The following is a 23962-nucleotide window of genomic DNA, read 5'->3' as shown; positions in this document are numbered from 1 at the left end:
ATGTCAGCACAACTCACCACGGTATAGTTCATGTATTTAATTCAGAGCTTAAGGGAACATTTAACATGCTGGAATTTTGTGCATGCACATGTACTTATGCACACCTCTAGCTAAGTCAGGGAGAGGGAGAGAGAAATGCAACAAATACAGACAAAAATCAGCACAATTGGGCTGCTTAGGTCAGGCATGATTGTAATCATCAGACCTTTCTCCAAATTGGTGTTAAACTTCCAGCACTAAAATAATTACAGTATTCGAGGAAAAAAAAATAAAGTCACTTGGTACAGCATTTGAAATATAATCCAGTGTTAGTGTAATTCTCACCCAGACTGTCTGGACAATGTGAGAACTTTGGGGTCTGGTTTTGGTTTTGCCCATCTGTAGAAATGAGTTAATGAACCTGCTTAGGTTCATCTCTAGAAAATTCTTATACACCCAAGTGGCCATCACATAAATTTTTTGCCAAGATAGAATAGTTGCCTGCGAAATCACAAAAGTGTTTTTAAGGTTAGTAGGGTGCCAAAAGAGCATTTTGGGCAGGACTGTCTCAGGAAGAATAAAATCAGAGCATAAAAAGTAGATGTCTGGATTCAGTGTGTGGAGAGGTAATGGTATTCAAATCAAAACCTTTGAAAGTCCTCTCTAGCAAAGAAATTATTTTGGCTATTTCACCGAATGAAGAATACTCTGGAAGTTAGTCTTAGCCAGATATATGATAGGGACATTCAAAGGGATAACCCTAACTGTTACTGTGGTCATGGAGGTTAATAGAGCTGAATTTTGTGGTCAGTTTTACAGATGGCTATCAAAAGTAATTCCAGCAGATATAAATAAGGTATTATTTTTTGGTAATATTTTGATGTTTTGGAGTTAAGACTGACTTTGACATTGCAGGTGTGGAGAGCAGTTTACGAGTCACCAGATGTAAACAAATCATCCAAGGACTTCCTGAACACAATTATGTTGTTCTGAAATATCTGATATGCTTTCTCCATATGGTGAGTATGGGCAAAATTTCCAAAATAGTGCTGGTCTTTTCATTCTAAATCTTTTCTTGTTAATTGTACATTTAACATCTCCACAAACCCCAAAACTGAATGGTTTGAAAAGTACGGTGAGGTTGTTGTGCGGTACTTGCCAATGGACTGAACTCAGGATACAGAACCCTTCAGGTCTATAATAAGAGTCAGTGGTCTGGCCATCCCTTCACCTTGTGTAAACCATGTTTAGATGTAATGAAACCACTGTGTAAATTTAAGTGGAACTATGCCTGCACTGGAATATTTCAAAGTCCTGTCCCCTCCACTCCACATTCACAAATGTACGTTATTATTGATTTAGGTTGGATGGGGTTTTTTCTTATTTTGGAGTGAAAAAAAAGCCTGAGAATAGCGGTTGTGTCATTTTCAGTGCCAGAGAAGAAGTAGGTGAAATCACCTTTTTTATCCAAAGTATGAATCTTGGGCAACTAAAATACCGAATAAATTAGTGTCATTTTAGAAAATTATATAAATATTAATAAGTAGAACAACAATCAGCAAAACATTTTATATTTAAATCTTAAAAGTAACATTTTCCTGTTTCAAATAGCCTTTCTTTCTGTAATTTACTACAGTGTTAAAAGAAAAACTTCAAACATGCCATTTTGCAAGGATTTTTGGTATGCTTCAGGGTAAATGAAATCATGTGTCTTTTATCCTACTTTTTGATTTGCTGATTTTTTAAACCCATATTTTGTAACCCCACAAATGTTAGGGTTTGGGGAAGATAGTTCAACAGTCAGCCTAGTGACATCCTTTGGTTGCCGGTTTATGTGCAGGAAAAAGATAGTAATTGGATTGTAAATTTCCCTCCCTTCTGCCTTATCCAATGCATTGCCTTTTCCAGATTGCATTTTTCAGACCCAGGTGCCTAAAATTGAGGGTCATGGTATAAGCTGACACCTAAATGAAGTAATCTAGCCTTCAGAAGTCCTAAGAGCCCACCAAAGCAATCATGTGTGTGGAACGATGTTGATTTTTTACTAGTGGAGGAATTAGCCCTCAGTAACTGTTCTGGGGCTAAAATTATGTTTGCCATATTCTGGCCAGTAGCAGATTTCAGAAATGGGTACATTTAATCCCCTTTTTCTACAAAACACCAGATAAAAGCAAGATTAAAGGAAACACATTGATACAGCCCTCACTCAGACAGCACTTGCAAGGTTCCTGTAACACCCATGTGTTCATTTACTGTTGCATAGCTGAACTCTGATGCTGTTAAGGAAATCCTCATGTCATTTGCTATTATTTCAGTAACTGATACCTCTCCTCAGTGTTATGAATTGTATAAGTGACTTTGTTCCAATAATAGATGCACCATCTCAACACGCTTCTTAAGAGCTGAGCATTTGAGGTGTTAATGAGGTGTGCAAAAGTACTACATAGTGTCTTCTGTAATCGGGCAGCAGAACATAGCATTATTTTTGATAATGCCTTGTTACGTAAAACACAACGTCAAGTTGATACTAGTGCCCAGATCTGCAATTTTTGCTGATCCATGCCTTTTCATCCTTAATGTCTCAGGGAATATTTGCATTTGGAAAGGTCAAGGGAACATGAAACAATCTAGGAGGTAGAGATTTCTATTTCTTGCAGATTGGTGTGCTGCACAAGCTGCCACAATTCAAACTTTAACAGACTGCTCTACCAATAATCCTGGTTTTTACCTGCAAGCATCAACCTTCTTACATATAAGAGGCAATTTAATTCTTCCTTGAGCTCAGCCTTGAGTAGTGCAAGAGGTACTTGTGGTAATTTCATGAAGTGGGATGAATTGTAATCACTAGATACAGGTTTTGAACACTCCAAGTTTGATACAGGCTTGTGGAAGAAGGGGGGGGGTGGGAAATCCCGATTTTCTTTGCAGTCTCAACCCACTTACTTTAATGAAACAGCTCCTTCTAGTCCAAGGGTGCTGCAGCAAGACAGTGCAAATCCTACAGAAGTAACAGATTTGAATTTCAAAAATAGGTCCAATTCCTTTAACCTTAGATTAACAGTGATTTTGCCAGTAATGAGCGCAGTGTACTGTGAAAGGTATAAACTGCCCATCTCCACTTTGCAGTGCATCTGGCCGCTAGAGAGGGATGTGCAGGGTCCTCTTGAAACTGCAGTGGACCGAGGTCCCTAAGCAGAATTGGAGCAAGAGGGAAAACAAAGGCCAGTTTTCACAAATCAGTCCCTGAATTATACCTGTAAAAAGTGTCCATACTTGCTCAGCTGATCTCACAAGAGATGAGTGTGCATAAGCATTTGTGTTCCGCCTGTGTTGCTTGTGCAGTGAAGGGGGTTTGTGAATGCACATGTGAACTTAAAGGGCTGAAAGAAGTCTTCTTGCAAATTCCTTGGCAAGTCACTCTGAGGGCTACAGTTACCCAGCTCTGATGAGGGCCAGAAACCATTTAGTAGAAAACTATAATTGTAGTTTTCTGTAACAGTCAAAAGCTACACAGACAGGAAAGTTTGTAGAGGCAATAATATAATTTAGATTGTGTTTTCATAACCATGTTTTTGGTTTTGGTACCAGGTGATACAGCCCCCTCTCTATGCTTACACAGTTTCTCTCGCTGCTGCTTATTTCTGTCCCTGCAGTCATGCCTGATGCAGGGGAAGGGTGGCTCAGCTGACTGAAAGAACCATTGCAAAAACCTGCCAAACTCAAAACTCTAGAAAAAATGGGTAAGGTTTTGGCCCTATGGACTATGCTTCAGATCTGTAACTGAAACAACAACATGTTAAAGCTAAGCTGGGGAAAAAAAATGCTCTGAATAAATGTTTTGTCTCAATCACTTATCCAATTGAAAAGTGTAATTAGCACCAGCAAAGCTTGGGGGTGGCTGGAGATGATGGGGCATGTTGGGAAGGATTAGATGACTAAGCCTCATGGAGCAGATACAAGCAGTTGGCATGTCTGCAAAGCAGCTGAGTGGGGGATAGACACACATTCCCAGTCAGTTTGTGGGGGCGTTTTAATATCTAGACATTTTCTTTTGAAAATGTTTTGTAGAGTTCCTTTCAGCATTGCGTCTGAGGAACCAAAGAGATGGTGATGTCCTGATGTTTTTAAAATGGGATGGAAATTCGCTGTTTCTACCCTCTGTATTTCACTGTTGAAGTTCATTAGGTGGTGTAGTGGCTGTTTAGTTTCACTCCTGCAGTATCCATGAGAGTGCTGGGATGCAAGTATGAGGAATCCAAAAGTCATTACAATTTTGCTGGGGTGAGCTGGATGTTTATTCTGGGATAGTGAAGAATGTATATTTTGCATTTGTTGATGTGGCACTAAATCTTCAGTGGTTATTTGCAACGTACAAGTTTTTATCTTTCTAGTGGACTTCTTTCAGTACAGGCTGTCATTACTTCATGATTTTTCTATACGTGTTTCAATGAAAGGGGGGAAAACCCAACAAACTGGAGCTGTGTAGCTCTTTGTTGTAATACTCTTCTGTGATGTTCAGATGATTCCTTCAAAGATACAGCCTAGGTCCTTGGAGAATTTTCTTTTATTAGCTTGTCAAATTGACAGAGCGAGTATATTTTCAGTTGAAGCAGAGACAATGGTTACTACCTTTGTGGTTGCTAACTTTGTGAGGGACTCAAAGGAGGAGTCAAGGAAATTAGTCCAAATGCTAAATATGTCATTTGTATTTCTTAGATAGAATGTAGCTTTGGGGTGCAGTTACTTATAGAAGGGCAGCCCATAAAGGGTTTGGCTGACTGCATGCTGCCCTTACATGGTCTAATGTTGTAAGAAAACATTAAGAAATGTTTTAATTAAGAAAATGTGTAAGAAAGCTCCTTGTGATGGTGGTGTAGATGAGGTGGATCTGCCTGTGTCATTCGCGAAAGAAATCTGGCATTGGGGTAGTGAGGGGGCTGAGATGGTGTGAAGCCTGATCCCCTCAGGGAGGCATAAAGCCACTGGTGTGACAAGGCTTCCTTACTGCAGCTTGGTGAGCCGGCAGAGATTGTTGTGGGGACAGCTGGGTTCAGCAGCACGCTTTTTCTTGGATCTGCTGAGGAAGTGATTGCTGTGCAGTTTGGAGTGAAGCAATGTGCCGTGCCATGTCTTCCTTGAATTCCTAAGTTTCGGCTTCATTTATGACTCCCAGATAAGGCTTAGTGTAGCTCTACCTCAGATGATAAAATATTTCATTTTATCTTAAAGATTTTCTCTCTCAGGGGAGAAGCTGTGTCATGGGTATTTTTGTTGATCATTTCAATATTGACTGTCTCCTTGGAAGGTTCACAGAGTGGTGGCGTGTGGGAAGAGATGGTTTCATCTTGGAGTTAAAAACATTCTTTGAAATAGTTGGCCTAAAGAGAAAAAGTAGATCTAGCTCTACCAGCAAGTCATAGTGGTGTTACTTTGAGCTGAAACATTTGCCTTCAAAGGCAGTGGTTAGGTTGAGTTGGGTGTGTTTTGACTAGCACTTGAAGACAGCACCTATACATGTGTTGTGAGATGGAGCGTGTCAGGAAACACTCCCCAAACCAGGAGAAGACAACTGCAACAGGTTTGGCTCCTTCCATCATCCACTGTCCTCCAGTACTATACCACGTGCTTCTGTGCTGTCACAGGGTACCTGCCCTGTATGCACTTAAGGTGCCTTCCTCGAGACGTACAGCACCTATCTTTGATTTTGTGCTATAGAAAACACAGTGTGATAGACTGTAGCTTTCACATTATTTTACAGACCTTCAACTGAAAGAAACACCAAAAAATAATTTGTTCTCAATCCTCAGGGGTTTCATGTGTACAGCTTTACATAGCTTGGATGTAGCCACTTGATCCAAGGACCAGGATGCAGTCCTTAACCTTGTTATATTTACTAGTGTCCGAACAGCCACCTTCAGGGTAATACCTCGGTCTATGTCTCTTTGTTAACAAGGGTACTCATCGTTGTCCTAACCATTTTCCCTCATCGGTTATTTTGGAAAGTAGTTTAGCTTTTGCTGCATTGCCGTAGTATAATGAACTCATTTGAGCTGATTTCATCTGAAGAAGATTAAAAGAACAATTTGGGCTTGTTGTTTTTTCTGTGTAGTTAAATAGTGCATTGGGAGCAGTATGTGAAGGTCAACATGTATACCATGTATACAACCATGTATACAAGGTTCATGCTCTAGAAAGAAAGATGTTTTGCACAAGGCCATGAAGCAGGCATTGCTGTTTAACCTGATGACTTTTTATTCTCAAGCTGTGAAGTCAGTCCTTTGAAAAGGTGGTATGGCACCAGTATCTTCCTTTATCCAGGCCTGCTTCATGACCTTAAAAACAATTGAAGCCCTTTAATGTTTGCAGCAGAAGTAGCAACGCGGTAGCTCTGATGTCCCAGAAGGATAAGGCAAATATTGGAGGGGAAAATACTACCTATTATTGGAAAAATTAATATGGTAAGGAGGAAGATTTTGTGCTTTTGGGCATATAAGTTCTTCTTCATGTCCCTGAAGGAAAAGACTTCCATCCTGTGCGCATGTCTAAAGGGCATTATATCCCCTGATGGCTGAGCAAATAGGCTCCTTGCTAGGTAAAACACTGAGGAGGAGGCGGTGCTGTAGGAGATTTATGGGAATGAAACGTTTATTACCAGGCAGAGGGCAACTGGAGTTTATCATATGCTAGGAAGTGTTCCCATGGTCATGAAGTTTCTTAGATTTTCCTTCAGTGCCCTCAGGCTTTTCATAGCACTACAGAGCTGCCTTTTCAGGAGGCTTTATGGTAAGACAGAAACGGAGAGACACTGAGAAGTAGGATTTTTTTGCTTTCCTATTCCACTTGAAATTGTAGCAGGAAGAATGCATGGGGGATTTTGCCCAGTAATTCCTTGTTCTGTTCTGAGATGACAGCTTCAGGGTAACCTGTACATCACAGTTTGTGACTACGTGGTCTTCCCATGACGGATTATGGGTGAACAACTGCAACCATCAGCCTGAGAAGAGCTGGCTGAGTTACCTGGGTCAGGAGGAACCAAGAGAACTTTCAGCTTGCTAGCTCTTTACAATAACAGAGAACTTTTCAGATAGGACACCCAGACCATATTGGCTTTAGGTACCAGCCATACTATGCAGGAGAGCAAAACACACAGAAATTCCCTGTCAAGCTCACACAGACGAAAAAAAAAATACTCCTTCTACCTAGTTCTGGGCTCACATCCACAGATAGAAGTAGGACACATCATCGAGGCACAGAGCAGATTTCAGTGCTGTGCATTTTACCTACAGCACATCTTCACTTTCATTGCTTCAGAGGAATTGGGTGGATATAGAGGTACTTGGAAGTGAAGTCCAGTGAGAGAAAAAAAAAATCCTTCTAAACCCTTGCAAACAACTTCAGAAGTCCTCAAGGTTTATTCTACAGAGGACTTACTACCGAAGCAGATGGGATAGCTGTTTGTTTATGCTGTACTTCCCTGCTCCCCAGCAGAGATAACAACAGATTCCATGTAGAAGGATTGAAAACAATTAATTTTCCTAGCATAAGGAAACAATTCAGCCTTTTTGCTTGACTTATTAACATCTTGTCTTGTACCTGAGGGACACAGACTCTAGTGGCCCTATAGCTCTAGGCTGCAGAGTCAGCCCTGAGACTGTTAAGGAGCCGGTGATGTACCTGTGACCAGGGTCTGCTCTCGTCATTGATTCATCAATACAGGATGGCATCTTGTCCTCACTCGCTGAGACACGTGTCTACATATACCTATTCATATCTATGTTTTTCCAGGTTTCACAGGAGAGCATATATAACAGAATGACAGCATCCAGCTTGGCCTGTGTCTTTGGCTTGAATTTGATATGGCCATCGAAAGGAACAACTTCCCTGAGTGCTCTGGTACCTCTGAATCTCTTCACTGAACTACTGATAGATTTCTACACGAATATATTCAACTCCCGAACAGTGCCTGATGAGATCCTGCCTTAATGCTTCCAGACAGGAAAACGGAGTCTGGCTGCCTGAGGGGAAGGTCTCCATGCTTCAGCTGGTGGGAGCTTTTAATTCAGGGCTCTCTCTTGCAAAGAAAACATTCAATACAGAGTAAAGTTTCTGTAGCTTTCTAAATACCAAAGATTTTGAGAGAAGCACACAGCCCCATATATTCTCATCACATGGGGGAGCATATGTACATGACATTCAAAGGCCAATAGGTCAAAGTGAATCCACTTATTAAACTTGAGCAGCTGACAAAACCTGGTATGTTAAAAAAAATCATGACACTATGTTGCCAGTCTGTCATTTCTTTGGGATTCTGGAGACCTTACTATGTGGCACTATTTTTTGCATGAGCAGAGCAAAGTTCTGGACCACTCCTGAATATACAGCTTTCTTCCTTTGTTGTTTTTTTTGTTGGTTTTTTTTTTTTTTAATTTGAATACAAGTTTGTTAGAAATTTCCCTATTAAGTTAATAAAGATGGAATTAATTTTGAAGATACTAAAATTTCTAAACTCTTCTTCCATATATTTAAGTGCCTTGTTTTACACAAAAAGATGTGAGCAGTTGTGACACATCAGGTTTGCAATTACCATGGAGAATAAAGTGTTTCCTGGATAATTTGAGTTGTGCAGACAGCTAACTAATTATGCTTGCAAATATCTAATATATGCAGTTAATCACTGTATCTGCACATGCAAAGTGTGTGGAAGGGTTTTTTTCTTATAAGTTCAAATTGGGAGCAGTAATGGTTTTTTTTTCTCTGGATACTTGGAATTTTCGCCAGTGGAGTTCTATCAGTAAGTGCATAGTACAGAATATAGACTAACTTTGTGAAGAGTACCCCTAATGTTTGGGCTGCATACTTTTGTAGTTTGAGTTGATTGAGTTGCTCTTCAAATCAGTTTCTCTAGAAAGCAGTAAGAGCAACAACTTGGATAATATACCTAATAGCAGTTTTATACATTGAAAGTCTATTTTGTAGATATGCGAATAATTAGCCAATATAAAGGTAGAATTATCAGTATTTTCTTCTATGCCATTAATATCGCTTGTATTTGATGAACTCTTAACGCAGTGCTATTTCATGGTTTAACACTTGATTGGTAACAGTTATATGTTTTTTTTAATATATATATATATATTTATCATAGCTGCCTGCAAAGCAAAAGAAAATTAACCAGTGGTAAAAAAGTAGTATTTTCCCTAATGCCTAATGCTCTGGTCTTTTTGATTCTGTACAAAGCAAATGAAACAGAGGGACTATTTAGACTTCAGTAAAATTAATAGTCTCAGAAGAACAATTTAGGCATCTCCTCCTCTGCAAACACAGAGCCACTTTTTATCCCGTAGGTTCTAGCAAGTTGAGGGTTTGTACTTCTGGCCAAAATCTCAGCAGTTACAAATTGTCTGTCTGTGTAAAGGGTGCAACACAATCTTATTGCAGAGGGTGGAGAGGATTCATTCTTGTCAGCAATTTCAGGAAATAACCAAGTGTTCAGAAGGCTCTGGAATGCTCGATGTGCCAGGCTTTCATTTGCCCAGTAGGTGTCATCTATAGCATTAGGCAATGATTAAAATTTGAAAAATACAGAGGCCTTAGAAAAAGGTGTATGGAAAGGACCCATCTCATGTCACAGTTGTGTTTTCCCCGCTTCCTCAAGTGTCTTAAAGACAACTTTTTGGCTTTTGAATATCTTTAACTAATAACCACCCATGACTCCCATTTAAATATAAAATCTTGCATAATACACAGAGAGTAATTAATAAGTATTCATGATTGTTCCATTTGAGCAAAATGAGATTGCCAGGGATAAAACAGTTGTAGTTTTGTATTGCAACTTACTGTTTTTACATCTGAGTTACCAGTGACAGCACCTCAGCCTTGTTGTATTATAAAACCAAATACAATTACGTTCAATACTGCTCAGTGACTTGGCAGTATGGTTCTGTGCATCAGCACCCTGTTCTTATAGGAGAGGAGTATGGCCTCTGGGAATTAACAAAACCTAAGTATTCTGCCACTTGCTGACCTTGGTCAAAATACATACATGTTAGTTTTGCTGTCTGTAAAAAGAAGGAGCACCTGGCATTAGAGAAAAGCTTTGCGATTAAATGCTGGTAGGTCCTACACAATGGTTGTTTTCCATTCCCTCATGTCCTCTTCCATAAATCTGGCAACATCAATTGGCATTTGGTCTTCAGGCTACACTGCGTAATGGGAATGTGAGTCCTGACCAGTTTTAGCACAGTAACATACCCAAGCCCTGTGGGGTGAAATCCTGAGTTTGTAGAAGTCAACTTTGCTCAAAAAGTCTCCAGAGCCAGGGAGGGGTCTCCCTCATGGATTTAGTTCTCCAACTCACCCAGAGTTGGGAGAGAGCAGGAATTTGGCAGCAGCAGTTGTGTTGGTGAAGTGAGCCCTCAGGGCAGGGCTGCTTCTCACCCCTTCACTTTTGTGAGTATAAGTACAAGAAAGGAGCATCCCTTCAGCTAATTTGCCTGCCTGTAGATGATACTTGAAACCTGACTCACGCTTTCAGTATTGGTCATATACCAAACTGCAGGTCTTCCTTTTAGTGCTTTGTAAACTACCATTTTCCAGCAATTTCTAGCTCCGCTCATTTAGTGAATGAAGAACAAAATGGCATTTCCTCATCTCAAGGTGCCTTCTTCTTCTAAAGGACAGACACCTGTTATTTGCCAGTGTGGCTAACTTGATGCTGCTTAAGAAAAGCAGAGGCTCTGGTTCCAATTGCCATTAGCACTGGTGGGGGCTAGAGGGAGGCAGGGGGACGGGGACTCCCGCTCCCCTTTATCTTCCTGCCTCCCCAGCAGGCAGCCCGAGACAGAAATAAGGAAGGTACTCACGTCCACCCCAGCCCTTCCCTGCAACCCTGCCTGTCACAGGGAAGGGACTTGCCCGGATCAAAGGTACCTGGGTAACAAAACCCTCCTAGAGATGAGATCCCAGCTCTGTCCCCCCAGACCCCAAAGGAACTGGTGAAGTCGTTCACATCTGCAGCAGAAGCCCCCGATCTCTGTCCTGAGTGCCAGACTTAACTATGACATTAAATCAGCTCTCATGAATTATTCAGAAGGGTTTGGAGTGAAATTCATGTTAGAGAAATATATGTTTCAAATTTCCTGACTCTAAGAGGAGTCCTGGAGGTGTCCCCTGCAGTTACTTTGATAACAGTTTCTCTTTACAAATGATAATTGCACGATTCCAGCTTTTGTACAGTGTGGCCTTGTGAACTCTTCTCTTGTACCAAAGAACAATTTTCAGATCATTTCCATAGCGAAAAGAAAGTGATTATGGAGATAATCTGTTGGAAACACACATGCTGAATTTCAGTTTAAAACAATAAAATGTAGTCGTGGAATGAGAAATCAAGTGTTACCTAACTGACAATATACAGAGAATAAATTGCCTAAGCATTTTAGTTTACCGAGCTGTTAGGAGTTGAAAATTGGTCCCAAGATTAGTCTGATTATCAGGATGCCTCTAGTAACAAGTGCCAAAGGGGGAAGGGAATACTTTTCTACCCTGAATCTATGAAGAAATGGAAGAAGATTGAACAATGTCATTAACTGAGGGGGGTCTTTACAGTTCTTGGAAAAAACTTCCATAAATGATATCGCATGTGTGCAGATGATCTGTCTGTCTGTGTGCGCTGCGCTTCTCGAGCAGCATCCATCACAGAATCTCTCAGAACCTTATAAACTTTAACATATTCACTCGTGAGGAGACTAATAATAGAAAAGCCCCAGATGTTTTAGTCACGTGTTCGATATGTACTTGGGTGGCAAGTCGAACCTTTAATAGGTTTGATGGCACAGTCACCCATCACACACCCCCTTCATTTCCTGAATAGTTTATCTATACAACCTTGGAAAACGTAGGTTTGCCAACACTCCCTCTTTTCAAGTGGCCACAGGGGTGTTGGGGCACAGGGTAAGAAAGAGGGAGTTCCTGCCAGCACCTGTAATTTGTGAAGTGAGAAGCTCACATTCCCTTGAAGCTCTGCTGGCCACCGCTCCCCTTCCTGCTCATACTCTATTCATAATTTCTTACATGTTTTTACCTACAAAGAGAAATCAGAAGCAAACATACCCTGCTTTAAGTAGGCACATCTCCATTGAAGCCAAAGGTATGACTATGAAACCTGTGTAAGTCCTGTGTTAAATGATACATGTGGCCAACATAATGAACGGTGTTCTGCCTTTCCTGTTGGAGTAAAATACTCATTTTCATGATTTGAAGAGTTTGATTTTAGTCTTTATCCATGCATATCACAGAAAGCTAATTTTGATGCATTGCACCTAATGTAGCAAAGTTTACATTTTTTTGTAAGTGTAAAAAAAATAATAATCTAGCATGGTCTGAGAGCAGTGAGGGTTTGCCATGGGGTACTATAAATGCTGTCTTCTATCTTGCAAACTGGAAAGCGTGAGAAAGAACTGCCTTAACCAGTGAGATTTCTTTGGGATTATGTTGGTGATTGGACAGTGAGCTGGCCTGGAGACTAAGAAGGAAACTTTCAAATGCAACCAGGAAAAAAAGTCCTTTTCCACAGTGGGCCTATAGATACCCAAAACTTGTTACTGAGAATTGCCTCTCTGAGGGTAAAAAAAAAAAAAAAAAAAAAAAAAAAAAAAAAAAAAAAAAAAAGAGTCCTGCTTTGCCTCTCTGAGCTGGAGATACGCTCACACAATGGTACACAAGTTCTCCTGTTTCTTCCTAACTGGGTTCTGTTGCCTGTAGTGCTAGGAAAGCATGGGAATTGTCTGCAGAAGGACTGTAGCCCTGCTCTCCTGGCTATTCCTCTCTGGAATAGCTGGTAGGAGCCTTAAAAATAATTGGAACCTAAAAATAATTAAGAAGAAGGCCTTAAAAAAATAATTAACTGATTGGAAAAATATTTTTGCTGGAACATGACAACTCAACAAAAAATAAAAGCATTTTCTTAAAAGGCTTAGTTTTGGTGCCGTTATTTCAGAAATCATGAAGTTCTTCCAGAAGGCTGCCTGTGTGCCTCTGAGCCACAGAGCCCTGGGCTTGCCCGGAGCCCAGCCCCAGCTCTGCTGGCCTCTGCCATGCTGCGGAGCCGGGGAAACGAGCATCGCTGTTTCCCATTCATAGTCTCTTTTGAGATGACGTCACCTTTCCACACATGGCATTGCAATTATTGCCAGAGGTAAGGAGGGAATTCTGCTGGAGCCAGGGGAGATGACACACATAGTTGACTGATCATTAAAACTGACTTTTTTTATTGTGGCTCTGATTTCTCCATGGTGCAATCATCATGCAGGAACTGCTTTCCTGACTGGCAGTTTGTCTGTAGTCCCCAGAGCATGAGCTTGTCACTCGCAGGTTTAGGGCTTGTGCCTGTAGTTGGGAGCGGCTGGATCTGATGCCCAACCCAAATGCTTGGGGGACAAGATTGCAGGCTGCAACACGGCAACATGCTCCTCTGAAACACAGCCTGGTCCACTACTGCTTTGTTTTCTTTTGCCTCGGTCCTCAAAACCTTACTCATTTAAGCTACTGATAGCCCAGACGCTAATGCCAGCCTCTTTAAGCCTAATATGAAATCAGGATTTCTGTCTTTTGGGTTTGGATTTTTCCCCTCTGTTGCATGGATTGTTTCTCAATACTGAATTGTACTCTCAAATTATTTCTGCACTTCAGCCTTTAATTGCCCACAAAAGCAGTTTACAGCCTCTTACTCTTCTGCCATGAAAATTATCCCCTTAATTAATGGGACAATAAAAAGCAACTGTAAAACGCACCAAACTGCATCATCTCTACTGTCTGAACTGAATTTCTGCAGCAGTCATGGAAGGGTCTTTGGATGGGTGGATTTTTGACACTTCACCCCAGAATTTCTTGACCCAAAGCTCTAAAAATAAGGGCTTTAGCAAGGTACTTAGTTTTTCTGTTTCAAAAGCCTCTGACAAAATACCTTCTCCCCCTGCTCCATCTGCCAGTATTGTCTGGTTTGTTCAGGGTTTTTCAGGTGTATTTTCTCTCCCTCCAAAGCTGCATCTTCTGCCTGTTGCCATCTCCATTCTTTTACCTGCAGTCTGTCAGCGTGAGCTGGGGGGTGGTGTCCGCACTCACACATGCCCCCCTCCCCGGCATTTTTGTGGGTATAGGAATGGTCCAAGGCTCTCGTGGGTGCTCTGCAGCTGGGTACACTGAATGGAAACTGCAAGAGGTTTGGTTCTGTGGGGAAGTTTCAGATGACAGTGTGAGAGTGACGTTGCCCAAATCATGCTTTCCCCGTCCCTGAAGCAGAAAGATGGTTATGCTTTTGATAACTACATTGAGCTTTTCTATCTAGTAACACAACACTTGTGATGAAGGGGAAAAGTTAGGAAGGTCTTTTCCTTTCCATACTTCCCGCTACTCCCAGCCGTCCTCATCAGCCTCTAACTTTTGAAGAGCCTACTGTGCATACATGAAATGCAGCCACAGCAGATGTCCAGTAAAGCTAATACTGTATTTAATAACCATGCCCAGAATAGAAACAGCATCTCATCGGGCTGCACAGCTCTCTGCTCTGAACACGTGCATGGAGCAAGGCATGGGCTGGTGTCAGGGTCTGCCTTGTTCCCTATTAGGGGTCATAGAGGGAACTTGCTTCCCTCCTCCCTTTCCCTTTCAGTAGAGGAGCTCCTTCACATTCACTGGGCTACCAAATAGCAGTAGCCACTAGCCCCAAATGCTTTCATGTTAGTCCTATCTGCATGGAATAATTACTGCTGCTGCAAAACAACTACACAAGCAAGGTGTCAAACTATCACAAGCCACTTCCACCTTTGCAGAAGGATTAGCAGACATACATTCTATTCCCATCCCTACATTCTATTCTGAAACATGAATAAATGTTTTTTTTTTTCCCTCCTCTTATCTTTGGCTTGTGGCTGACCTCCCAAGCGCTACTGTGGCAAAATCCTTCCAGGATCCAGAGTGCATACTGCCAGCCCTGGATGGGTAAGTGGCCACAGTACAAGGACAAAACAAATCCATTCCATTACAAAATAACATTAAAATTCAGTGAGATAATATCACTGTCTTCTGCACCAAAAGAGCTTTTACAAAATAATATAAATGAGAGGATGAAAATAATGAGAGGCTTTGTAGAGCTCTCTCACGAGCCCTGACACCCGGCATGCTCCTGCCAGGAAGGCAATAAACACCCCATTCTCTGCATGTCACAGTATCACAACTTCTCCGTATAATTACCACTTGAAAGTTAATAGGACTCTGCGCCCAGCATGACAGCTGTATTTTCTACAGTCACTACATGTCCTGTGCCCATGGCTGTCACTGGGGACCCAACTGTGGAAGCACTGTCTTGGAGGACGAGTTGTTTGAGGCTGCCTCAGAAATCAGGAAATTTCCCTGTAGGAAACCCCTTTGCACTAAGGCACTGAAGATGATGGGTAGTGCAGAGATGGAGAGGCAGTTCCTCCTCCTCCTCCTCACAAGACTTGTGACAGACAACACCAGTGAAAAGCAGGAAAGGATGGGTCAGGTGAGGAAACCAAAGCTATCTGCTAACAGGCTCATAGAATCATTTAGGTTGAAAAAGACCCTTAACTTCATCAAGTCCAACCATTAACCCAGCACTGCCAAGCCCACCACTAAACCACGTCCCTAAGCACCACATCTACATGTCTTTTAAATAACCTCCAGGGATGGTGACTCAACCACCTCCCTGGGCAGCCTGTTCCAATGCCTGACAACCCTTTCGGTGAATCAGTTTTTCCTAATACCCAATCTAAACCTCCTCTGGCACAACTTAAGGATTTTTCAAAGGCACTTCTGCTTGCCCTTTATGCCAGTGAGCTTCTCATCTCCCTGTAAGAGGCTTGTGGTGCCCTGCCCTGCCTCTTGCCAGCGAGAGCCCCAAAAAGCTGCTTCAGCTTCTAAAGGAGAGGAGAAGGGGAGGTGAGAAAGGGAAAGCACCTGGGCAGACATTTCTGGTGAATACACGCTAAATGCTGTGAGTGGGAAGACTTGACAGTGTTCTGACAGCTGGTTAGATGTCTCCACCTGTGCCGTGCCAGATTTGGTCCCTTGCACAACAGCACATCCTGCATCTTGCCTTCATCGCAAGCACCCAGCCCACCTCCTTCTCATGAAGCCAGTCTTGGTCTTTAAACCAGGCACTTCGTCTGGGCCTAGGGCCTAATCCCATTTGCTCCATTCTCTGTCCATGGAGAGCAATGGCTGATAAGTAATACCAGCCCATCAGGAAAGCTTTCATTCCTGCATCTTCTCTCACTCAGGACTTCGACAATCATTTTATTTGCCCAAGACTTCCTTCTCCATGTTGTACAGAGAGAAATTAAAAGAGATGACTGATAACACCCAGAAAACATCTAGTAAAAAGAGTCAAATTAATTATTTTAAGAAAAAATAATTCCCTTTGTGGCTGTTTTTTCTCTGGCTGCACTATCCAAACTGAGCTACCAAAGCAAACTACCATTAGTTTTTAATTCAAGATGCCTTCAGAGAGCTGATGGCTGCCTGACAGCCAGCTTATCTCCACTGGCTGCGGTGGCAGCAGCTCAGCCCAGAGGTGTGCCAGCTGCCAGCACCCAGGGCCCCAGCACCCCTGCCCACTGCAGGTATGCCTGCATCCGCCAGTGTAGGAGCAGCGCTCAGAGCTGGGCCAGCAGCGCCCTGGGGAAGGGCTGTGGCACAATGGTGAGATGTTTCCTCCGCATGGTTGTTTAGAAGAGAAGGGGAAGCTGTCACAGGAGGGTCCCCAGTACATCCATCATTACCAGGAGCTCCAAAGCCCTCCCATCACAAGGTCCACCACCCTGCAGGATGCTGCCAGTGGCCAAAGAGTGGGAGTCAAATCTCACCTCCAACCAGGAGCATCTGAACTTGGCATCCATATTTTAATATTTATGATGTAGCAATAACTGAGATATAAAACAGCCTGGCAGCTCCAGACAGCATCTGCAAGATAGGATACACATACACTGCTTAAATGCTTCATTTCTCCCTGAGATGGGAGGGAGCAGAGGACAAACACTGGAGCAAAGCTTTACACACACACACTGATCATCTCCCTGGCAAGAATCCTGTGTGCCATGGCCATGGTGCCTGGCCAGCTGGCTGGGCTTGAATGGGTGTTTCTCAGGCTGAAACATCTGCTGTTGGCATGGTGTTGGGTGGTGTTAGGGTGGCTTTGGTACTACGCCAAGAGGGTCAGTCCCTTGGGATCAATCCTGTCTTTGCCAGTAGCAGTCTCAGGGTGACCCGTGGGAGTCCTTGCACCCCTGGTACCTGCTGACCAAATCACATTACAGATGCCAAAGGAAACCAGGGCTTAAATAGGTATGTTTGGTTTTAGCTCTGGTGTAATCATGATGATTTGGGGGCAGTGATTTGTTTCTGTCTGGGCAGCGAAAAGCAAGTCTGCACCCTTTCTGTAGCTTTCCCCAGAGGTCCAAGTCTTTGCCCAGAGCTGCTGAAAGGGGAAGCATAAAGCTTTTGTGACCCCTACCAACAGGTGTCTGGGCATCCCCAGCTCCTGGCGCCTCCAACTGTGCTAATAGCTGGGGAACAGGTCCTTAGAGTTCAAGAAGAGTTAATGTCAGCCTTGATCAAACCTTTAAAACCTACCTTGATCAAAAAGCCTGATGTTCATCATAAGCTTAGAGCAGTGGAGCCCTGAGGAAACCCCACTGCTGGGAAGCACTGCCAAAGCTGGGGAGCAGCACCCCAGGCTTTTAGGTTAGCACTCAATTATTTTCTGCACTTTTTTTTTTTTGAAGATGCACATCTGTGGCACCACTAGTATTATTATTATGCCCAGATAACATGTTGGATGATGCTTTTTTCTCTCCAAGAGGATGCAGAGTGTGATTTATTTTCCTAGGCTGCTAGCTAAGCTCAGAAACAAAGTCTGTCCAGCTTGCCCCTGGCTGACACCCTTTGGGCTGGCACTGTGTCCCCCTCTCATAGCACTGCTGCAGAGAAACAACCCAGCTGGACCTCTGCCAGCAGCCAAGGAGTTATTCCAATTACCTGTTGCTCTATGCAACCTCATTTTCCAAAATTCAGGAGGGCAAAGTCCTACAGTGCATCCCTGGCTCCTTGCAGCTGTCATGGTCGGGAGTCCCACCACCCTTCGGGCATCTGCTGGGGGCTGGGTGAACTGGTGGCCCAGTTCCATTGAGGGATGGAGGAAGACCCTCCTTATGCCTGCTGGCTGGGGAAGCGTGTGGGGCCATCCATCCATCTATCCTCAGCCCTTTCTGTTGCCAGGGAGACCCTATTAGTTACAGATGGGCCAACGCTGGCATTCCTATAAGATAATCTTTGTATATCCCTGCTGACAACCTCCCCAGAAAGTTGCTGCCGCAAGCAAGCGGTATCCATACATCAATGCCCCCTTATAGGATAAGGGCTGCATATACTCGGCACAGCCACACCAGCTCCTGCTCCTCTGGGCACCTGCTGTTTTTGTACTCCCTGATGACATGGTTGCATTGACGTCACCTTCCAGCAGCTGCCAGCCTGACCAGCTGAGCCAGGATGCATCCAGATTTCAGGGGGAAATGTCCCAAACTCATGGTGCCCTCCCCAGGTGACTCGCCCTTGCCCTGCTCCCAGCTGGCCCTTGCAATGCTCTTTCCAATAAACTAACTACTTACATCACCCACTAAGTGAGCTTTGGGCTGAGGATAGCCATTTCATGGCCAGAGGGATAAAAGAGAAAACCAGGCAAACCACCTCACACGAAAGCCCAGTGATCCTCACCTTGATCTGGAAAAAAGGGCGACCGACACAGGCTGAGCACCACGCGAGTGCGTGCCCACCCATGGCACAGTGGGGCTGGAAGCCCCGTTTATTTATAAGCCTCACAAAGCCGCTCCTGCCTAACACACAGCTCAAAAAGGAAGGCCTGCGCTAGCATTTTACCATGGAAATAAACGTTTATGTTACTTGATAATACTTCATCTCACCAGTACGTGGAGGCTTGATGGCATTTGTACAGGGATTTATTTGTATTTACAATTGTACAGCACTGAATTGGCGCTGGAAAGCCTTACTCAGCCCCACGGTGCTTTTAAATTTCAGCATGTGGTTTCACGACAGCCAAACCTGCCACTGCTTTTACACCGTAGGTCTCTGGGTTTGAAGGGAAATTTTTGGAGTAAATGCAAATCCAGAACCACCGAGTTGAGACCCCTGGAGGCGGTGACATCTGCCTGTCTTTGATAAGAATTTCTGAGAGTAAGAGTAAAGTACTTAGAGTGAAATTAAAAGCTTTGATCTGTTTTTTTGTTTCATTATTATTTCATGTCTGAGGCCTTTACATGTGCCTTTCGATTCTTATTAGGCTGCGACATTCAGTGGCTGCTCCAGCACTATAAGGGCACCCAGCACCTGCTGGGCAGCCAGCATTGCCGGGACTCATCTCCTGGCTCTGATCTGAGCCCAGTTAGATGGAACAGGTCACAAACACACACCTAGAGCAGCATTGACTCAAAAAGAAATGCCCCTCTGGCTCCAGCACGCTGGGTAGCCCTGTGCAAGGCAGCCCCACAGCAGCCCTGAATGCCCAGGGCACAGGCGATGGCAGAGTCACAGAATCATTTCGGTTGGAAAACACCTTTAACATCATCAAGTCCAACTGTTAATCCAGGACTGCCAAGCCCACCATTAAACCATGTCCCTAAGTGTTACAATTGAGTTACAGCAGTCAGGAAATAACACAAATAAAAAAGTAAGCAGCAAAAAGCTTTACCGTTGGTCAAATGCTACTGTCCATGCTGTTTCTCCATCCCCCAGAGACCAGACCACACTCCTCATCTCTGCTTCAGCTGGGTTTTACTTCTACACTCAGAGCTATTTAACCACTTTGCTGTAGGATCACAGCTGCACATCGTCAAAGCAAGGCCACAGATGCATATCATCAATGTCAGCCAACCCACTGTCTTGGTTCCCCTACACCTAAGCGCCATATCTATGCATCTTTTAAATAACCTCCAGGGATGGTGACACAACCACCTCCCCGGGCAGCCTGTTCCATTGTTTGACCACCCTTGGAGTGAAGCAGTTTTTCCTAATATCCCATCGAAACCTCCACTGGCATAACTTGAGGCATAACTTGGTTTGTTCCCTGAGAGAAGAGACCGACACTGACCTGCCTACAGCCTCTGTCCAGGGAGCTGTAGAGCACGATGTGGTCTCCCTGAGCCTCCCCCTCTCCAGTCCCAGTGCCCCCAGCCACCCCTGTAAGAGGGGCTTTTTGAGTGAATGCACAAACCCCTGGTGTGTCGCCCGAGTATGGGAAGGCAACGGGGGGTGAGGGTTTTGGTGCTCCTGCCTGCTGGCCCGTAGCTGTTTCAGGACGGGGACGGGGAGGAGCAGGTTGTGTGGGTGTTGAGCTGTCAGGGGCGATGGGCTGGCAGCTCCCCTGCAGAAGAGTCCCTTGTTGTGCTTGGGTGGCCAGGCTGGCTGCCGTGGACCTGCAGTCACTTGCAGGGGCTTTTCTAGCAAGAGCCAGAAATGTCTCTAGAAGAGGCTGAGGGATTCGATGTAGGATGGCAGCGCAGGGAGATCCGTGTGCTAAAGCTCAGCGTGACATCTTTTGGGAGGGGAAGGGGAGGCTGCTTCACCGAATCTCTCACGAGGTCTGTCGGTTTGCTTCATGCACTCACGTGTCGGGCTCCCACAGAAAGTGGCAGTAAGGCTGAGGTGGGGATCGCCTGTGTGTGACACGGAGGAGAAGGGATGCCACCTGCCACGTCCTTCCCCTGTCTCGACTGGTGAGGGAGGACTAGATTTTGGGCAATTTGGGCTTGTGGGCAGTTTGTGTTTGTTTTTCCAGGTGGATTCTCAGCCCCAGCAGGACTGCTGACTGGCTCTCCACGTGTCTTGGTGAAGCGTGGGCAGTTGGCAAAGATGGTCAGCCACCCCTGAGGTGCAGATGGAGGAGGCGGCTTCTTGCTCATCTGCGTGGATGGGACCAGCCCTGTAAAGTGAATTCAGATGCCCCAGCACTGGCAGATCCCCTGGACCAGATAGACACCCCAGTATAGGCAGATCCCCTGTCAAAGGAAACCCACTTGCACAACCTGTTAATTCTTACTTTATTTTGACTTGTGTTTGCCTAGTTCTCTAATATTTGTAATTTCACCTTTAAAAAACTTGGTAGTTCTGGTCACTGTCGTGTTCAAAACAAGAATTTTAAAACTCTCCTCTGTTGTGTTTTTTGAAAGTAAATGGCAAATCTACCTACCACCTGTGTGTCACTTTGTTTTTTGGTGGTGAAGCTAGATGACTGCCAGTCCTACTCAGTTTTAATTGGCAACAGCATGAAGGTGCAACCCTCAGTGAACGCCTGTTTGTTCACACTGTTTCTGCTTTGGGGAAAGCAGCTCATGCTTTCCAGTGTTGGAAGCAGGCAGTGGGTGGAGTGTCATCTTTCCAATGGATTAGTCCTCCAAGTCTGTAGCTGCTTAGTATTGAACTAGGAAGAAACCAAGGTATCTGAATAAAAAACCTCAGAGGCATTTTTAAGGTGGGGTAGAAACAAGGGGAGTCCTGTAGGCTCCTTTTCTCATAGTACCTGGTAGGATCTGATGCTTGCCTCAGCAAGTCCATTGACTCATTCCCTGTGTGTCTTGGTGGAACAGGGGCAGATTGGCAAAGACAGCCGGTCACCCTTCAGGCGGAGCCGGAGGAGGCAGCTTCTCACTCATCTGCTTGGATGGGATGAGCCCTTAGAGCAAAGGCAGATCCCCCAATGCAGGCAGATCTCCTGGCACAGGCAGGTCCCCCATCGAAAGAAACGCCGTTTGCACAGCCTTAGTTCTTACTCTGTTTTGACACCCCAAGCCATGCTTCCCAGATGGGGACACACATCTGAACCAGGACCCTTTTGCCTTCACTGAGGCAGTTGAGGGGCACTGCCAGTCATCTCGGCCATGGGTAAAAGCACAGTTTTTGCACCAGTGAAGCTGCAGGGAGCAGCCCGGACAGCTGCCGGCAGCCACCATACCCCACCGGAGAATTTAGCAAGGGTTGGTCACATCCCACTGTGTGTCTCCACTACGACTTTTCATTCCCCACCCAGCACAACCCAATGGGAAAACCACTGGGTTGAGTGGCTCTGAGCTGTTTGTGCACAAAAGCTGCTTTGGGAACACAAGCCAGGGAGGAGAGAACTCACAGAGCCTGAAACACTTTTCCCCTTACCATGAGGTGCTAAGCCCATCCCGGGCAAGACTTCAAACACGGAGGTGACCATCCTGTGCTGCTCTGTGTGTCTGCCTGTCTTTGTCCCTTCATCTGTCCAAAGCAGGGATGGAAAACACGCTTCACCTTGTGGTGCCAGGCGCTGGCCAGCCTGGCCAGGGACAGGCAGCTCTGCAGAGAGAGCAGGTTGATGCATCGCTGCTTGTACACCTCCTCACTGCTCCGCTCCGAACGTGGGTGACTTTCAAAGAGCCCTTCATGCTCTGAATTTGTAGATGGTGCTTGTTTTACAGCTAGTTATACACTTTTTGTTCTTAGTTACCCCAAAAAATAAAACCAAAAGACTTGGCTTGATGTCCTTCAGCTATTAAATAAGTTTGAGCTATCAAACAGACATTTCTAAGGGCCCAACAGTCTAAAGCGTTTGAGATGCATTTGCTTTGCGTAGACTGTGTGGAGTGGAGGGGCTGCCTGTTGCAAAATCGGAGCTTGCCCAGAGCCAGGAGGGTTAGCATCCACAGACCATCACAGTTTTCTTGAATTTTCTGCTGATTCCTCTTGTCCCTGCTTTCACCTCCCACCCCACCATGCCACCAGCTGCCGATTTCTTCTCCTAGTTGCTATTTCTTGAGAGGGGACTTTCACCCATGAGGTTTATGCCAAAACCTGACTTAAAGATCAACACCCTTTGCCTTGGGTCTGAACCCAGAAACTCCTTGTTCCCTGGGCGAAGTCCAGGCTTTTTAATCAACAGGTGAGAGAGGAGGAGATGGAGAGGGACCGCAAATGTTTGCTGGAAGCAACAGCCCTGACGTCCTGCACAGGAGCTGACGCTAGACATGAGGGATCGATAAAGCCTATTTCCTTTTGCTTAAGGGCCAAATCCTGCTCTCGCTCAGCCTTTTCCAACCCAACTGACTTGAGGAGCAGTGGGCAGAAGCCATGCACCAGAGGGGCATCTCCATTACTTTAAATACGTCTTTTTTGACCACAAGCATGGCTGGTTTTGTTTTGGCGAAAAAATAAAAATCACATTGGAACAGCGCTGCTGGCCCAGCCTTTCCTTTTCTAGCCCAATTTCAGCACTGCTCAGCACAAAGCCACCAGACAGCTGATGTCAGATCAAGTCCCAACCCAGGTGAATTCACACAACCTGCGCTCAGCTGGCTGCGTCTCTCTCCTGCCCCCAGTGCTGGCTGGATGAGGCCCCTGGAGCCTCTCAGCCGAGACAGAGGGGAAGGGCAGTGCCGCCCAGCACCGTCTCAGCTCTGCTTGGAGATCCGCAGACAAATTTCACTGGGAGAATAGAAAAACGTGTAGAAAAATGCTGTGTGAAAAGCCCTTGGATCAACCGTTCCCATCAGGCTGGAGCCTCCCGGAGCCACGTAGGATCAGATGAATAAGCCTTGCTGCTGGATGTGGCTAACGGGGCTTGGTAACATTCATGCCTGGGCAAACCATTTCCACAGGTGATGGTGATGGAGCTGCTGCCACTTCTGTCAATGGCTGCGAGGGGGAAGGGACATGCCAGGCTCTCCTTTCCCCTCCCAGCTTGACAATTCTACTTTAATGACAGACGAATTTTATTCTTTTAAAGCATGATGGGGGTGTCAGCTTGTTAAAAGAGGATGGGCTGGGCAAGTAAAACAGGGAACAAGGAACTTCCCAAGGTACCTTGTGGTCCTGAGTAGTATTCAAAGTCATGTGCAAGGTAGAACTTTTTTTTTTAAAAAAAATATATATAAAAGGC

At 44.6% G+C, this 23962-nt stretch overlaps 1 protein-coding gene and 1 long non-coding RNA gene across 5 annotated transcripts in view; one reads left to right on the top strand and one right to left on the bottom strand.

Moving 5' to 3' along the window:
* The window catches only part of ARHGAP8 (Rho GTPase activating protein 8), a 94515-nt gene extending 73599 nt beyond the window's left edge, over window positions 1-20916 (top strand). For 3 of the 4 annotated variants that reach the window (XM_040595381.1, XM_040595384.1, XM_040595382.1), the window contains 2 exons: window positions 895-998; window positions 7765-8591. In XM_040595381.1, the coding sequence (XP_040451315.1) occupies window positions 895-998; window positions 7765-7962 (302 nt within the window). In that variant the 3' untranslated portion in view covers window positions 7963-8591. Of the gene's footprint in view, window positions 1-894; window positions 999-7764; window positions 8592-20842 lie in introns of those variants that run through there. The other variant, XM_040595383.1, reaches the window with a different exon arrangement.
* Window positions 12365-23512, bottom strand: LOC121088802. The gene is made up of 3 exons (XR_005828034.1): window positions 23501-23512; window positions 17702-17709; window positions 12365-12434 (listed from the first exon to the last, which is right to left on the bottom strand). It is a non-coding gene; the product is annotated as an uncharacterized LOC121088802 (long non-coding RNA).
* Between the last annotated feature and the right edge of the window lie 450 nt (window positions 23513-23962).

The sequence above is a fragment of the Falco naumanni genome, chromosome 5, assembly GCF_017639655.2.
Source record: "Falco naumanni isolate bFalNau1 chromosome 5, bFalNau1.pat, whole genome shotgun sequence".
In the NCBI taxonomy this organism is placed as follows: Eukaryota; Metazoa; Chordata; class Aves; order Falconiformes; family Falconidae; genus Falco; species Falco naumanni.
The sequence above is the reverse complement of the archived record's forward strand: the minus strand, read 5'-3'. Positions and strand labels throughout refer to the sequence as shown.